The sequence below is a fragment of the Eumetopias jubatus genome, unplaced genomic scaffold, assembly GCF_037043125.1.
Source record: "Eumetopias jubatus isolate StellerSeaLion01/CBP00866 unplaced genomic scaffold, mEumJub1_p1.0 scaffold_16, whole genome shotgun sequence".
Taxonomy (NCBI): Eukaryota; Metazoa; Chordata; class Mammalia; order Carnivora; family Otariidae; genus Eumetopias; species Eumetopias jubatus.
This window is the reverse complement of record NW_028274822.1, coordinates 67679540-67694947: the sequence shown is the minus strand read 5'-3', so window position 1 is coordinate 67694947 and position 15408 is coordinate 67679540. Positions and strand designations below refer to the sequence as shown.

The following is a 15408-nucleotide window of genomic DNA, read 5'->3' as shown; positions in this document are numbered from 1 at the left end:
TAGAGAACTTTGGGCCAATCAGCGGCGCCCCAGCTCTTCCTCCCTCCCTTCCCTGGAATCGGGGCTGCAGTTCTCTTGGAGAGGGCGCTGGGAGACTTGGCCTCTGACCTGAGATTTCGTTGCCAGGTCACACCCCTTTCCCGGACCTCAATGTTTACCTTTGTCAAATGGTGCAGTGGAGGATGGTAATGGGAACGGGACGCCAAGGACGCTTCCAGCACAGACCCTCAGTGAAATTAGGATCGAAAGGGCTCAGCTGCCTTCAGTTGGCCCAAGCTACCTCCCCAGACTCAAGGAGGGGACTGAGAGAGAAGGGCTTCTAAGTCCCCAGGAACACAAAAGGAGGCAGAGAACGGAGGTACAGTAGCCTCCCCTGCGCCCAGTGCCCAGGATGGAGGCTGCGGAGGTTTCTGGACCCCAGCTCCTTACAGAGCCCTGGCCCAAACTCCAGGTAAAGAATGAGCCACCCCTCCCTAATCCCTGGGGTCATATTCATTACAACCCAGCTAATCCTTCTAGCAAAAGGCAGAAGCCAGTGGGGCCCATCCAGAGGTTTGCAGGGGGGCCTGAAACTTCCTCACTTCCTTTGCAGAGCCAAGTCCCTCCAACTGACACCATCTGGCCCCTGAGGTCAGTGGCTATGAACCCCCATTCCCTAAGAGAGGCTCTTGGGGTAAGAAAACCCAGCCCCCAAAGCCAAGATTCACAGAAAACCCCTTGGCAAGAGAATGTTATTGGAAAATTTAAGTAAGATTTAAGTAAGACCTATCCCCCCAGGAGACTGCCTTCCTGTGCTAGTGCTGGAGCCCTATCCAGGCTGGGAGGGGCCATGTTCTCCAACCCCTTCATTGCCCTGCCCTCCTGCACAAATCACTTTGGCAGGATCACTATAATATCCAATTTCCCTGCTTCCTCTTTGGCCACCCTCAAGTGCAAGCCCTCTCACCCCCCTGGGGAGGCAGAATATTATTTTAAAATACAATGTGGTGGGGTGTCTGGCTGGCTCAGTCACTAGAGCAAGCAACCCTTAATCTCAGGGTCATGAGTTCAAGCCCCACAGTGGGTGTAGAGCTTACTTAAAATAAAATATAAAAAGGGGCGCCTGGGTGGCTCAGATGGTTAAGCGTCTGCCTTCGGCTCAGGTCATGATCCCAGGGTCCTGGGATCGAGCCCCGCATCGGGCTCCTTGCTCAGCGGGGAGCCTGCTTCTCCCTCTCCTTCTACTGCTCCCCCTGCTTGTGCTCTCTCACTCTGTCAAATAAATAAATAAAATCTTAAAAAAATAATAAAATATAAAGAAAGAAAGAAATGCAGTCTGAGCACACTATGCCTATTTAGGGTTTATAGATCATAGGCATGGCCTTTAAGGCCCTGCATGACTGATTCCTGACCAGGAGAGCTGCTGTTTAGATTTGCCCTGCCTGATCAATTCAGCAGAACAGAGGCAGGACTCATGAGCTACGGGACTTGATGCCAAAGGGCCATGTCCTAGGAGGTTGGCCCAGCCAACTGATTGATCACCATGCCTATAGTCACCATATAAGGGATGCCTGCTGATTCTTATGGTGTCTGATACATCACTTTCTCCAAGAATTAGAAGAGTAGAGGGCATTTGTTAATTTCACTCTTGGCAACCATCATGGATGGGGAAGCTGACCCATAGAGCCTCAGAAGGGGGGTTGTCTTTCGGGTAGAGACCAAGACCAGGGCCAAGACAGAAGGTCAAATAAATCACACCTCCAAGTTAGAAGTGTAGGCTCAGGCTTAGCCCAGGTTTATTTCCCAAACTGAAAACAAGATGCAGTGATTAAAGGAGATAAGATCTGGCTATTCCGTTCTCATTGTGGCTTTTAGGTAGCTGTGCAAGATGGTTCGGGTGCAGGGACCTGACCTGGGGAGCACAGGTGCAGTGGGACTGAACAAGCAAATCACTACTGCCCTCTGAGCCTGCCTCCCATGGGACAGTGGAAATGAAGGTGCTTTCTGAACTGCCACGGTCAAGCACAGGGACTGGGCTTCCCGGCTCACTGGATCATGGCCAGCACCAGAGGCATCAGCTTCTGCTTTATGGTGGGGTCTGCAGGTGGAGAGTCCTTGGCCTTCAGGATGACCTCATGGGCCTCCCGGAAGAGATCCTCCCCCACTGCTGCCTCCACACGCTGGCGCCATGCAGCCAGCCTGGGTCGACCTTCAAAGACTTGGCAGCCAGCACCCACAGGCTGCAGGGAGAAAGAGAACAGGATGAGGGTGGATGGGTAAGGTCAAGGGTGGCCGCATCTGCCTGGTGCGGGGGCCCCAGAGCTCCAGAAGAGGCTTCCGCACATAAGCTTGGCACATGGCCAGGTGGGGGGGGCAACATAAGCCCAGGGCCCTGCCTGCCTGGCAGGCCACCCTATCCATAACACTCACATGCATCAGCTCTGTGATGGCTACCAGATCAGCCAGCGAGATGTGGGGCCCGGTGAGAAAGGTCTTGTTCTGGAGGAACCTGTCCTCAAGCAACTGCACGGTCACATCCAATTCAGCCAGCGTGGCTTCCAACATCTCAGGAGATACTGGCTCACCCAGGAAAATAGGGAACATCACCTGGGAGGTGAGGAGGCAAGGTAGAGGCTTAGGGGCCAGCCCAGCCTCAGGGGCAGGAAGGCAAGTGGGCCTCCCCCGCCCCAGTTTGAGCTGCTTTCTGGTTCCATGCACCTTTCTCCTAAGGCTGGACTAGGCCTTCAGGGCAATTCCCAAAGGACCACCTCTCCCAAAAATATTCCTGCTTCCGTGTTCTCTGATGGCTGAGCCTCAGGGGCATCTGACAGAAGGACTCAAACCCCTTTGAGAATGACTGGAGGGGGGACTTGAACCATGAATTTTATACTTTGGAAGTATAAATCTAGCCTAGGGACAGTCTATGTTATAACCTCTTTCCCCCTGAACGTAAAGTCAGTACCTCTTACTGTATAATTAGGAAGATGAGCTTGTAAGGTTTCCACTCTGCCACTTACAAAGCGTGTGACCTAAAGCAAAATACCCAAACCCCCTGAGCCTCAATTTCCTCACCTATAATATAGGAATAATAGTACAGGGCGCCTGGGTGGCTCAGTTGGTTGAGCGACTGCCTTCGGCTCAGGTCATGATCCTGGAGTCCGAGGATCGAGTCCCACGTCGGGCTCCCCGCTCTGCGGGGAGCCTGCTTCTCCCTCTGATCCTCTCCCCTCCCATGTGCTCTGTCTCTCATACTCTCTCAAATAAATAAATAAAATCTTTAAAAAAAAAAAGGAATAGTGGTACATGACTCCTCTTGTAAATGGAAAAGTGGGGCCCAGAGAGAGAGGGACAGTCAGTTGCCCGAGACAGCAGAGCCAAGAAAAGACTAAGCCAAGAGTAGAAGGGACATTGTCTGGCAACGAGCTACCAGGAACTAAGGAGGAGGGCCAGGAAAGAGCGGTGTCCAGGATTCTGGGAGGAAGGTGTTTTAGGGGGAAGCCATCAACAGCCTCATGGGTTGGCAGAGCTGTCGGGAGATACAGTGGATGGGGAGCGAGGGGGGAATGCTTCATGCTGTGTTTGGTAAAGTTGCTTGGGGGAGCCTGGGATCTAGGTAAACAGGACGAGATTGTACCCAAGCCCTGGCTTTGGGCTTCAGTTTCCTCCTCCATACAAGGTAGACAGAATCAGCAGTCGCCCACTGGCACCCTGGAGGCCAGCCCTAAGCTTATGACATTGCTTTGGCTATAGAGGGCTTTTTTTTTTTTAAGATTTTATTCATTTATTTGACAGAGAGAGACAAAGCGAGAGAGGGAACACAAGCAGGGGGAGTGGGAGAGGGAAAAGCAGGCTTCCCGCTGAGCAGGGAGCCCGATGCGGGGCTCGATCCCGGGACCCTGGGATCATGACCTGAGCCGAAGGCAGACGCCTTAACAACTGAGCCACCCAGGCGCCCCCCGGCTATAGAGTTTTTTAAAAATATGGATCAGGGGCGCCTGGGTGGCTCAGTCAGTTAAATGTCCAGCTCTTGATTTCAGCTCAGGTCATGATCTCAGGATCATGGGACAGAGCCCCACGTTGGGCTCCATGCTAGGCATGGAGCCTGCTTAAGATTCTCTATCTCTCTGTCCCTCCCCTCCCCACTCTCTCTCTCTAAAATAATAATAATAATAAAAATAAAAATATAGATCAGTTGCTGACATTTAAAAATGGGGGCATTTCATACAGGAGTCCAGATTTCCGGCTTCTTTTTCTTTTTTTAAGATTTTATTTATTTATTTGAGAGAGGGAGACAGAGAGCAAGCACAAGTGGGTGGAGGCGCAGAGGGAGAGAGAGTAGACTCCCCGCTGTGCAGGGAGCCCAATGTGGGGCTCAATCCTGGGACCCTGGGATCATGACCTGAGCCGAAGGCAGCCACTTAACGGACAGCCACTCGTGTGCCCCTCCAGCTTCTTTTTCATGTAAAGGGTGCTGGCCACAGGGTATCCCTGCTCAGTGTCTAAGGCTGATGTTGGGGAGAAGCCACTCCTTCAGGAGGGCACAATGGGCTCTCACTCCGCACAACCGACCTAGCCCTCCGCCCTCATTTTTTATCGACCTCGCCCCTGCAATAGATTGTCTACATCTCCCTTCTGTTCTGCTTTGGTTGATCCAAAATTCTTAGGGTTTTATTTTTTTTTAAAGGTTTTATTTATTTATTTATTTATTTATTTATTTATTTGACACAGAGAGACACTGCGAGAGAGGGAACACAAGCAGAGGGAGTGGGAGAGGGAGAAGCAGGCTTCCCGCGGAGCACAGAGCCCGATGCGGGGCTCGATCCCAGGTCCCTGGGATCATGACCTGAGCCGAAGGCAGATGCTTAATGACTGAGTCACCCAGGCGCCCCAATTCTTAAGGTTTTAAAGAGTGGTTTTGTTCCTCTTTAAATATAAAAAGTCATAATAGGGTAATAAATACATTCTGATTTATTTATATAATGAATTACTATAGAGTCGTTAAAATGGATAAATTAGATCCACCAATGGCAATACGGAAAAAGGCACATTGCAGAGTGATATGAGAGCATTTATATAAAATTTTAAAACACTCAAAGCAAAACTTTATTATGCTTATGATGACACCTAAGTGTAATAATGCATAAAATCGTGAACTGGAAGACTCCCACCAGATCCCAGAGCAGAATGGCCACTCAGGAAGGAATGAGGACAACGAAGAGGTCTTTTGAATTTTTGTCCTGTTTCTGTTTTATATAAGAAATGACAGGAGACAGAGAAATAAAGCCCATGGCCCACAATTAGCCATACACTTTAAAAAATAAGGCTACCTCTCTCTCTCTGTCAAATAAATCAATAAAATCTTTAAAAAAAAAAACGAATCCCACTTCTGATAAGGACATCAACGTCACAAAAACCATAGCTCCCATCGTAACAATGGTGGAAAGAACATAATCTTATCTTTCTTTAAAGCCATCAAGGAGTTATAGAACTTTTAAAAATAAAAAAATAAAAGAAAGGACAAAAAACAAAAAAGAAGAAGGGCAGAAACCTATGATGTCTGATATGGTAGCCACTAGTGGCTAGCTCTTGAAATGTGGTCGGTCCTAACTGAGTTGTGCCGCACATGCAAAATACACACCAGATTCCGAAGACACAGTATGAGAAAAGAATGCAAAATAGTGCATTAATGATTTTTCTACTGATTACATGTTACTATAATTTTTTTAATTTTTAATTATGGTAAGAGACACGTAGCATAAAATTTCCCATCTAACCATTTTTAAGTGTACAGTTCCATGGCACTAAGCACATTCACACCAGAAGCATGTACAACTATCACCTCAGACATAGTAGAGGGAAAGCCAGAGGGGACTAAGCTCCTGTGAAAGTCACTGGTCTGAGACAAGGGTTAAAAATTTCCATAAGCTTGGAGACAAATATCTCCTGGGAAAGAGAATGAATGAGAGATAAGAGCCGTGAGGGAGTAATGGTTGCCTGGGCAAAATTAGAAGTAACAATTTAAAGCCTGCTTGCCCAAGTATTTCTGTTTTCCAGGAGCCCTAGAAGAATGTCGACCATGAAGAAAAGCATCTTGTGATTGTCTTGTATCCACTAAAATTGACGCCCACAAAAAAAAATAATAAATAAATAAAAAGTGACGCCCACAAGATAATGACCGTGGGACTGAAGGACGCTTCCCCATTCCCAGCCCCTCACCCTTTGGAAAAGTGCCTTTATAAGCCTCGCAACGCTACCGAGGTGGGTAGCGACATTCCTCTGTCTTGTCGGCCCCCTTTTATACAAGCTATCTCTAATAAACTCCACCTGTTTTCTTTCTCTCAAGTTCAGTGTTCATTTCTATGACATTGAGACTCAGGAACCTAGACTCGGGGGTTAGGTAACACCACCAACCATCTCCAGAACTCACTCGTCATCCCAAACTGAAACTGTCCCCATTAACCAAAACTTCCCATACCCTCCTCCCCCCAGCCCCTGACAGCCATCCTTCTGCTTTTTTGTCTTTATGGACAGAACTACTCTAAGGATCTCATATAACTGGAATCATACATGGCTGGCTCAGACAGAAGAGCATATGACCTTTTTTTTTTAAGATTTTTTTTTTTTAATTTGACACAGAGAGAGAAATAGAGAGACAGTGCACAAGCAGGGCGAGTGGAAATCAGAGGGAGAGGCAGAAGCAGGCGCCCCACTGAGCAAGGAGCCCAGGACCCTGGGGATCATGACTGAGCCACCCAGGTGCCCCTCTACCTTTTTTTTTTTTAATCAGAACAACCAGTATTCACTGTTTAGATGATTTTTTTAAAAAATGACACACATAACACTTATTTAGAGACTTACTTAATAAATAGTCCACCTTTCAATATTAGCTCTTAACACTTCCATGGAATTGGCAAAAAGCAAATTCGTGACCCTGAAGTGATAGTAGGTCTCAAAGTGATAGAACCTGAGACTTGTGAGCCGATTCTCCTACCTTCATGTCATCGAGGAGGTAATGGGACAATATGAACATATTCGATTCCTAAGGTACCCTAAATGGCCCACATATTCTTTAATATTCAGCTGTACTAAACAGGTTTTTTTGAAAAGAGTATGTGAAGAAGTTATCACTGCGCCTCATTCTGAACGGTATTTTCTGCTTCGTTTTCATTTTCAACACCGATAGAATATGGTGCTCTTCCTAAAAGAAACTGTTCCCATTTGGGAATATATTCTTCTACTGATGTCCAGTAAAGAGTCTCAAGAGAAACCACCTCTGGTGATGGACTTGGGTGAATCCGGGTCTCTAGCGACTTTTCTGATGCTTCTATATCCATTAAAAGACCAAGGTTCCTTTTACAGGCAGTCTCAGCGGCTTGCATCTGAGATGCCTTTTCCTTGTTTTCATCTATAAATTTATTCTACCTTTGTTGAAGTAACATTAATCTTTGTGATACGATTTCTCCATGTCTTTTATAAAGGTGAATTTCTTGAGCAAACAAGAACGTCATCTTTAGTCAAAGCTGCCGTATAAGCTTTCTGCTTTGCTGAAGAGCCTGGGCCAATACAGATAAAGATCAAGTGAAGACTCTTAAGGCTCGGAGCCTGAAGGCAAATCATCCGGTTGCATGCAAAAGCTGCAGGTGACTGTCCCAGTCACACTCGGACCTCCTCCGTAAAGCTCTACCTTTTTTTTGAACATAATGTCTAGCACACCATAAAAAACAGAAGAAAATGTGACCCATAATCAGGCGGATAAAAAAATGGCCAATAGAAATAGACCCACAGGGGACCGAGGTATGAAAATTAGCTGACAAAGACTTCTAAGTAACTATTATAAATATGTTAAAAATTTTAGAAGAAAAGATGGACCAAATGGGTAAACAGATGGTGAATTTCAGCACATAAATGGATACTTAAAAAAGAACCAAATGGAATTTCTAGAACTGAAAAATACATGTCTCAAAAAAGACCGTATTAGATGGGTTGGATAGCAACGTGGAGTCAAAGTTAATTTCATAGAGACTACCCAAATGGAAAAGAATGCAATGGTGCTTTAGCCCCTTTGGGGCGATGACCTCAGGGCCTCACCTTATGCCACAGGGCCCGGAGGCAGCTTCTCCGCAGGGCTGTGTGCTGCCATGCCAGGTACTCATCCACAAGGGCGCAGGCCTGTACATCCTGGGGGTACCAGTGGTCGGGGACCTTATACTTGCGGGTCAGGTAGAGCAGGATGGCCACGCTGCAGGGGAGGGATGACATGATGGGTGGAGGAAGGACACTGTGCTAGGGGCTTAATCAGAGTCCCTTCTTTAATCTTCCTGACGATGTGCCAAGGTATTTGCCTCACTTTCCAGAGAAGGAAGCCAGGCTTAGACAGTGAAGGGACTTGCCCAGGGCACAGGGACTTTGGCGGCAGGGCTGAGAGTCTTTCTGAGGCTACCACGCGAGCTCATCCTCCCACCGGACAAAAGCCCACAGCAGAGTATCCTGCCAGGTGTTCAGAGACAGTCTCTGATCAGAGGGTCAGAGGGCTTCCTGGAGGAGACACCATCAAAGCTGAGCCTTGAATAAGCTCAGTTCTTTCCAGTCTGCATCCATTCTCATCCTCTGGCATCCAGACCAGCCTCAGATGGCCTGACCACTCAAAAAGGCATTCCTCTCATCTTTCTGTTCTCCCTAAAGCACCCTGTAGGAAACACTGGGGCTGCTGCAGGATCATGGGACAGCAGAACAGACCAGGCCCCTGGAGCTCGCCTCCTGCCCTAGGTTATGAGGGCTACCATGGTGTTGGGACAGGGATGGACCCGGAAGGGCCCTGAGGATGCATGAATTTGGGGCCATAGGAAAGCTTTCAGGAACTTGGGGTACCCCAAGTGTTGTGCACCCCAGCCAATAAGGGCAGAAAACCTCTGTTCCCTATTAGGAATCCTGTATCCATGCCCTGGCTTCACAACTCACTACTCTGTACGAGAGCTCCTTTTCCTCCCAGCTAAGGGTTCAAACCACCTCTGAGGAGGGCTGCAGGTCCCCGGGAGTCACAGACCTCCTGACAGTGAGTAAAGACACAGAGGAATGCAGAAATCGCACAATGCTCCTAGCAGGTACCGTGGTGCTCAACACTGGGTGACACAAGGACCCAGGACAGTAGAGAGCAGCAGAAAGAAAAAAAAAATGACACTGGCATAGTGTTAGGAATTCTTGGAGGGATGCACCCATCTCACAATTCCAAAGATAGGTTCTAAAATTTCAAGTTCTCCTTGGTATGGGTGGGCTGACTCAGGTGACAAAAGGGGGCAGAACTGGGAAAAAGACTTGACCTTTTCACTTCTTGGGACCTGTGGTGATGTAAAACACCCACATGTCTCATGGTCCTCCCTCGGTGAGGCCCACCCAGGGAGGCTGCTGCCCAGACTTGGAGCCACTGGGTAGCCCAGATGCCCATGGGCCATCTCGAGACAGAGCGCTGCCCCTGCCCTGCCCTGCACCCCTGCCCTGGGGCACTCTCACCAACAACCACAGGATGGGTACAGAAGTAAAATAGATGTTTACTTGTCCAAGCATCTCTGTGAACTGGACCAGCGGGCAGGCAGGGGTCCAGCTTCCAGCCCTGACTCTCTATGGGATGTTGGGCTAAGAGCCCTTCACCTCTGAGGAGTTTAGTTTTTTGTCTCTGAAATAGAGAGTTAGGGGGCGCCTGGGCAGCTCAGTCAGTTAAGCAGCCGACTCTTGGTTTGGGCTCAGGTCATGATCTCAGGGTCCTGGAATCTAGCCCCTGTCAGGTTCTGAGCTCAGCAGGGAGTCTGTTTGTGGATTTTCTCTCTTCTCCCTCTTCCTCTGCCCCTCACTCAGCTCACTCAAGCTCTCTCTCTCTTTAACATACATACATACATACATACATACATACATACATAAATACAATACAATACAATACAATACAATACAATACAATACAATACAATACAATACAATAAAGGGTTAGGACAAGATGGTTCCAGTGAGTTCTGGTAGCAGCCCCAGGGCCCCAGTTACCTCTCAGCCAAGGTGAAGTTTCCATCCTTCAAAGCAGGCACCTTCTTCAGGGGGTTCACCTGGGCAAAGGCATCACTGAGGTGCTGGCCTGCAGAGAGCCCATCACGGTGGGTGAAGGAGGAAACACTGAGCCCTGCCCACTCCCTACCATGCCCAGGCCCCAATTTCATGGCTCTTCTCCAGCCCCCAGGTGCTCTCCTGCATGGCAAAGGCTAGTGAGGGCCACTTTGGGAGAAACGGGATGCTACTCTGCCAAATGTTGCAAAATGGACCTCGACATCCCATGCCAAGTCCCATTGGACACAAGCTACACCCACAGCCCAAGGTGCAGGATATGAGGCTTCAGCTGGGCCTTCACACTCACCGCACCCACCACCTCTGCACCATCCCCGGCCTCATTAAGTACACATTCAGGGTGCCCCAAGCTGACAGAGGATGGTGGTTGGTCACCCAAACGGCGCTCCGGCGCTCTGATTTCTTACAGTGCCCCTTTCCCTGTGGACTCTAAGGTAAGGTCACCAAACACAGAGAAGTGGCTTTTTCCTGGTATCTATTTACTTGCAAACAACTTCCACCCCTGCTCCTCTGTGTTCCCTTGTTCACCCTGCCCTGGCCGCTGGGGACACAGGGCTGGCCCTGCTTTTAGGCTCCGCTGGAGCTGGAACAGTCACATTTTTGTCCCACCTACCGCCCCCCAAAAGGTACAGCCACATGTCCCCTGGGATCCTGGCCTCTGCTTCAGTTTGCAGGGCTGGTGCCTACTCCTGCAGATGCAGTCAGAGAGAAGCTTCTGAAGAGCATTTAGGCTCATCGCCACCCTGCTCAACGGCCTTCAGTGGCTCCCCATTACCCCGGGATCAGGTGGAAGCTCCTCGAAGCCATACACGATTGCCTTAACACTCTAGCCTCAAACACACCCACTTTCCTCCCTTTTCCCTCCCCTTAGACTGCGCCTTCACCAGACACACCTGCCCTGCTCTCCTGGTGAAACACACCGCTCTGCACCCTTTATTTAACAGTCTGGCTGGGATATTCCTTTGTCCCCAGGCGCTGTCCCCTGTACTCGGCAGAGTAAGCCCTGGGCAGGACAAGTGGGAAATCCCCCCAGGAGAAGCCGGGAGAAGAGAGACAGGCCCTCCAGCTCAGAGTGCCCGGCCCAGCAAGCTCCAGCAGCCTCCCCTGCAGTCTCCCCTCAGGCTCCCGGCATACCCCCTGGGGTGCCCCTCCCGGCAGAAACAAGAAGGCAGAGGTAAAGCAGAAGAAGGCAGCGCAGAAGCAGGGACAGAGAGGGACCCCCAATGCAGACTGCGGCGGTGCATAGCGCAGGGCTGGAAGGTCGGGACCCTGGTGACTGCTGTGGCAGATTTTCGGCAGTTGGGGACCACAGAGGAGGGACTCGGCTCTGCCGCAGTCTCTATGCTGGGCGCCCTAACCCCCCACCTCCTGCCCCCATCTCTTTTCTGGAGGTCCTCTCTCCCTATGTCGAGATACACCCTGGTTTTGTTCACCAGGTCTCTCTTTTTCCTCAAGCTCCCCACCCCTTCACTCGGCCTCGGCCGAGCCCCGTCGTCTATCCCCCGGGACCGAGCAGAGTTTGGGGGATTACCCGATTCTCGGATCTCCCCGGTGGCTCACCTTTTTCAGCAATGGCCCTAAGAAGGGGTTGGCGCCGATCGTCCTCTTAAGCAATCTTTGGCCTCCCCGTTCCGCCCCGACCTCTCGCTTCCCAAACCCAAGCCTGGGCCCACCTTTGAGCAGGTCCACCGGGCGCAGCTCGAAGGGAATGCGGTTCTTCTTGGCGAAGATGTAGACGGCGCGGCAGGGCTGGGACAGCAGGTCCAGGTAAAGCTCCAGGCCCATGGCGGGGGCCGCAGGACCGGACTCGCGACCCCAGGGACTCCGCGAACCCGAGCGCAGCCAAGAAACGCCCTCGGTCCTGGGGCCACGCCCCACCAGCCTCCGCTCCCCATTGGGGGACTGCAGTCACCCAGGCACTTTGGTCCAATCGCTGGAGCGGCTGGGGGCGCGTCTGAGGGGTTGGGACCAAGAGCGCAGGGCCCAGCCGGCGGGGTGGTGACGCGATGGTCGCCCCTCCAAGGGTCCCGCCGAGGGTCCCCAGTCCTTTGGGACCATCTTATTTCACTTACCATGGTGTCTTCAAGGTTCATCCACGTTGTCGCTGTCAGAATTTCCTATCATCTCCATTTTAGAGATGTCGAGATTGAGGCAAGAAGTGATTATGGACCCAGAAAGTCTGGTTCCAGAGTCCATGTTCCTAAGAACACTCCCGAGATCGTGATGCCAGCAAGTGGCACAGCCTCAGGGCTTCTGTTTAGCATTTTGTGGTAACTCACTCAGCTCAGATTATGCTTCCTGTAACGTGGCAGCCTTGGTCTTCCTGCTCCTGCCAGCACAGTGCATCACATTCCCTGAATTTGTTTCTTGCTGGCTCTGGGCCTCAGTTTCTCCAACTTTAAAATGATGGGGAGAGATCCAACAATCCCACTTCTGGGCATATATCCAAAGGAAATGGAAACAGGATATGAAAGAGATAGTTGCGCCCCCATGTTGATGGCAGCATTATTCACAATAGCCAAAACATGGAAATAACTAAGTGTCCGCCAAGGAAGAATGGATAAAGAACAGGTGGTATGTATACACAATGGAATACTATTCAGCCATGAGAAAGAAGGAAATCCTGCCATTTGTGACAACCTCAATGGACCCTGAGGGCATTATGCTGAGTGAGATAGGTCAAACAGAGAAAGACAAATACGGTGTAATCACACTTCTTTGTGAAATCTAAAAAAAGCCAAACTCATAGAGGCAAAGGAGAATGGTGGTCACCAGGCACTGCGAGGTGGGAAGCCTGGAAAAATGTGTAAGAGTACAAACTTGCAACTTGGAGATAAATCAGTTGTGGAGATCTATCACAACATAATGGTTATTAGTCAACAACATTTGTTGTCGACAACATGGACAAGTGTATTATGATTTCCAAGTTGCTAAGAGACGAGATTTTGTTATTCTCCCTATGAAAAAGAAATGAGAATTAGGTGACATAATAGAGTGTTAGCTCATATTACAATATATAAATGTATCAAATCAACAAGTTGTACACCTTCAACTTCCACAGTGTTATGTCAGTTATATTTCAATACTAAATAGATGGGTAGATAAAATAATGAGGAGGCTAGAGCCCTACAGGGCCCTTACAACTCATCACCCCTCGACTCACCTGCTGAGCCTCAGTCTCAGGCCTGTTCCTTACTACCCCGGGATCCCCCAGAGCATGCCACCTGGCTGGTCATATGGTGTCAGTGTCATTTCCTAACATAAGTCCAACTGAAAATGCATCCGCAAGAAGATAACATTTTCTACACAGTAAGAAAGGTCTTTCCAAAGAAAGCAAATGTTGGTAATAATGATTTCCAAATGAAAAAAAAAATTAAGGCAGGATGAGAACTTCAGATTTCAGATGTTGAAGTTTGAAAGAGGAGCTAGACACTCAGAGGTGGCAAGTTACTCGGTCCCCACTTCCCGCTGACCCTAGTCAGCACCCCAGGAGGAGCTGGGCGGGATCCTGTCTAGGGCTCAGCCTCAGTCTTGAAGGCTCAAAACCTAATTTGGCCCATGCTCCAGAATTAATCTTTTCCTTAGGATCTGAACTCACAAGAGACTGATGGATTTCTTATTTTATAGAAAAAGAGATAGAGGCCATTTAGACAGAATGCTCCCAACCAATGCTCAGAGCACTCTAGAAGTGCAGTCTCCCAGCGAACCTGGGCAAACAGAGTGAGAACAAAGCAAGCCAGACCACCTGCAAGGCACTTTCCAACTGAAAGCTTTAGAGAGTCAGGAAAACCATCTTATTCATTAATTATTGCTACATAACAAATTACCACAAACTTAATGGCTTAAAACAACACATATTTATTATCTTATACTTTCTGTGCATCAGGGGTATGGGCATGGGCTCACTGGGTCCTCAGGAAGGCTGCAATCCAAGTGTCGGCCAGGTTTCTCATCTGACAGGCTCAAATGGGGAAGGATCCACTTCCGAGTTCACTCAGATTTTTGGCTGAATTCATTTCCTTTCCTGGGTAGGACTGAGGGCCCAGGCTTCTTGCTGACCACTCTCAGCTCCTTGCCACAGGGACCTTCTAACATGGTCGCTTACTTCTTCAAAGCCAGCAAGGGAGAGAGTCTCTAGAACCAGTCTGCTAGCAAGATGGAGTCTTGTATAACAAAACATAATCTCAGAAGTGACATTGCATCATCTTTGTCACATTTGGTAGCTTAGAAGCAAGTCACGGGCCCTGGACACACTTGAGGGGAAGGGATTATATAAAGATGTGACATCGGGTAAGGTCATTGGGGGGTCAGTTTATTTTTTCTTGAGATTTTATTTATTTATTTGACAGAGAGAGTGAGAGAGCCCAAGCAGGGGGAGCAGTAGAAGGAGAGGGAGAAGCAGGCTTCCCGCTGAGCAGGGAGCCCGATGCGGGACTCGATCCCAAGGACCCTGGGATCATGACCTGAGCCGAAGGCAAGTGCTTAACCGACGGAGCCCCCCAGGCGCCACGGGGGGTTAGTTTGGAGTCTGTCCACCACACCTTGCAAGGCTTCACTGGTGTGCAACCTGTGCAACTGCCCAGCCCTCTGCATCTAGCCCCACAGTTGTTTTAACGCGTTGCTATTGCCATCGTCAAGTTCTTAATAATCTTTGATCGAGGGGCCCCTCACTTTCATTTGTAGCCAGTCCTGTCCAAGGGGTTCAAAGAGCTCAGAAAGCCAGACAGGGCGTTGCTCCGGGCAGTGACAGGAGCACCTGACTAGGAGCTACTCTGCGGTCCCTCTCCTAGGGCCAGCTCTTTCCCTGTGGCATCTCACCCTCTTGACACTTAAACTGCTTCCATCTTTGACAAGGAACATAGGTGCATTTAAACATCTTCAGGTGAGCGCCTGGGTGGCTCAGTTGGTTAAGCGACTGCCTTCGGCTCAGGTCATGATCCTGGAGTCCCGGGATCGAGTCCCGCATCGGGCTCTCTGCTCGGCAGGGAGTCTGCTTCTCCCTCTAACCCTCCCTCTTCTCGTGTGCTCTCTCTCTCTCTCTCTCTCTCAAATAAATAAATAAAATCTTTAAAAAAATAAACATCTTCAGGAAGAAAAACATGTTTTCCCATTGAAGAGTTTACATGACCTAGGTACTTGCTACTCACATGGTGGTCCTCAGAGCAGAAACAGCATCCTTGACCGTGAGCTTGTTGGAAATTGTTGAGCTTCAAAATAGAAGTTATTTTACTAGCAAAAATGAGTTTATTCAGGAATAGCAGAGAATTGCAACTCAGGACATGCAAGCTAGGGCAAAAACTACAGACAAATCCCACAAATGATAGG

General features: G+C 49.3%; 1 protein-coding gene and 1 pseudogene across 2 annotated transcripts; both read right to left on the bottom strand.

Moving 5' to 3' along the window:
• Positions 1 to 1751: 1751 nt before the first annotated feature.
• On the bottom strand, positions 1752 to 11942 carry LOC114201494 (glutathione S-transferase theta-1). 2 transcript variants are annotated; one of them, XM_088019370.1, is made up of 5 exons: positions 11757 to 11942; positions 10009 to 10096; positions 8068 to 8218; positions 2410 to 2586; positions 1752 to 2219 (listed from the first exon to the last, which is right to left on the bottom strand). In XM_088019370.1, the coding sequence occupies exons 1-5, from the start codon at positions 11866 to 11868 to the stop codon at positions 2025 to 2027; spliced, it is 723 nt and encodes a 240-aa protein (XP_087875496.1). In that variant the 5' UTR covers positions 11869 to 11942; the 3' UTR covers positions 1752 to 2024. The 2 variants fall into 2 exon arrangements, with proteins under 2 accessions (XP_087875496.1, XP_087875497.1); XM_088019371.1 differs by lacking the exons at positions 8068 to 8218; positions 11757 to 11942 and having other exon boundaries at positions 10009 to 10088.
• Positions 7150 to 7487, bottom strand: LOC148162311 (centrosomal protein 15 pseudogene; annotated as a pseudogene).
• Positions 11943 to 15408: the final 3466 nt, after the last annotated feature.

Coding starts and splice junctions, on each gene's coding strand:
- LOC114201494 (XM_088019370.1), bottom strand. CDS start 11,868: ATGGGCCTGGAGCTTTACCTGGACCTGCTGTCCCAGCCCTGCCGCGCC. Junction 10,097..11,756: donor CCCGGTGGACCTGCTCAAAG/GTGGGCCCAGGC, acceptor GGCTCTCTGCAG/GCCAGCACCTCAGTGATGCC. Junction 8,219..10,008: donor AACTTCACCTTGGCTGAGAG/GTAACTGGGGCC, acceptor CCTCCCCTGCAG/CGTGGCCATCCTGCTCTACC.